The following is a 1,920-nucleotide window of genomic DNA, read 5'->3' on the forward strand; positions in this document are numbered from 1 at the left end:
AGAGCAGGAGGAGCAGGAGGAGGGAGAGCAGGAGGAGGGAGTGCAGGAGGAGCAGGAGGAGGGAGAGCAGGAGGGGCAGGAGGAGGGAGAGCAGGAGCAGGGAGAACAGGGGGAGGGAGAGCAGGAGGGAGAGCAGGAGGAGGGAGAGCAGGAGGGAGAGCCGGGAGGGCAGAAGGAGGGAGGGCAGGGGGGAGCAGGAGGAGGAAGCGGAGGAGGAGGAGGACGACGACGACGATAAAATGAGAGAAATGTATCAGGAAATGATACAGAATGAAAGAAAAGGACAGAGACCGTATGTGTGTGCTTGTCTCAACGACTGATTAGCTACTGCATGTCTCAACGACTGATACATAAAGCTAGCTTATGGCTCTTGGACTCTCCCTAGTTGACTCCTAATTAGGCAACATTGTGACTATCCATTAGTAGAATATTCGGAAGAATAACTTATCTGCTACAGGAATGCTTACATCTAGCGTTTATTACTGGTTCTGTAAACACACCCACATCGGTTGTCAACTGGTGTGGTTGACAAACAGAGACACAAACAGATGTATATATATATTATGTATATGAGAGAGAGAGAGAGAGAGAGAGAGAAAGGTGAGTCAGAGAGATGAACTTTGGTTCATATACATATTTATAAACACACATATGTATGCGTGTGTAAACTACATATGTATATGTATGTATACGTGTATGTACACACACGAGTTCGAACGTGTCACAAATATATTTGAGGTGGTATATATATATATATATATATATATATATATATATACACATATATATATACCACCTCAAATATATTTGTGACATATATATATATATATATATATATATATATATAACTATTCCTTCTACAGGGCAACATTTGTGAAAAATGTGACGACATTTTGGACAGGAATCAGCTCCAGAATTTTATCTGATTTGGGACCTGTCACTCTTCCCGCTGAATGTCTGAAGAATACAGTTCAAAAGTCCAACAACCATCACCGAATCAAAGACCAAACTTCTTTATCCAGTGAAATTCGCCCAGTGTTTCGAAACCTAACAGCTTGTCTGAAGGGAGGTCAGCACGGATTTATACCATTCCGCACCGGTTACGTCTTCGTAACTGGAATCTGCATCCTGTATCAAATCGCAGTAATATGAGTGATTTTAAAAGAATTCGAACCTATGCTGATATTAATGAATTCTTCTTCAAACTAACGAGGAATTATTGATTTCTTTGTTTTAATAAATGACATTCAATTTCTGCCTTACATTTTATTTGTCTTTGTTTTTTATAAGTAGGCCAAATTCTTTTAGAAAACACGTGAACAATGCAACTTCAAATTTCAACCAAATATGATATTGTAAATAATTTAGTTTTCCAAAAAGAGGTTTTTGCATACTCCATAACTTTAACAGTTGTCAGCAGTTTACATTGTTCCTGACATATTTGATATTGCCTTATTCGTTTCTTTGGATAAGGCATTGCTGTTGACTGCTCTCTTATATCTGGAGAAAATATATGCTGAAAGTACTTTTTAAAAGACACTATTTAAAAAAAGACCTAATTCAAATTTGAAGGACCCCATTAAATCTAGGAGCCCCAAAATTTATAAGAACCTAGGTTTAAAGTAGTGGGGTTTTAATGTAAAAGAGTCCAATAAATCAAAATTGTGTAATCAGATAACTTCGTTCGGTTTTTTTTTGGGGGGGGAGAGTTCTACTTAGCACTCTGTCATATATTTGAAAAGAGGTAAAATTTATTCAAATTTCAAAAACTATAGATCAAAGTTGTGGGGAGAGAATAGAGCAACAAAAACGAAACAGAGCACTACCATAAAAATATTTTTCGTGTTTATTCAAACAGCATTGGAAAGGATTAAAATAAATGGTGACGGGGGACAAACGAGTTTATCTTTCAACCCAATA

General features: G+C 37.8%; 1 protein-coding gene across 1 annotated transcript in view; it reads left to right on the forward strand.

Moving 5' to 3' along the window:
* LOC106883356 (putative defense protein 3) overlaps positions 1 to 1,246 on the forward strand; it is a 9,869-nt gene extending 8,623 nt beyond the window's left edge. The window contains exon 5 of the mRNA XM_014934332.2: positions 864 to 1,246. Within this exon, the coding sequence (XP_014789818.1) occupies positions 864 to 1,152 (289 nt within the window). The 3' untranslated portion in view covers positions 1,153 to 1,246. The remainder of the gene's footprint in view (positions 1 to 863) is intronic.
* Positions 1,247 to 1,920: the final 674 nt, after the last annotated feature.

The sequence above is a fragment of the Octopus bimaculoides genome, chromosome 7, assembly GCF_001194135.2.
Source record: "Octopus bimaculoides isolate UCB-OBI-ISO-001 chromosome 7, ASM119413v2, whole genome shotgun sequence".
Lineage (NCBI taxonomy): Eukaryota > Metazoa > Mollusca > Cephalopoda > Octopoda > Octopodidae > Octopus > Octopus bimaculoides.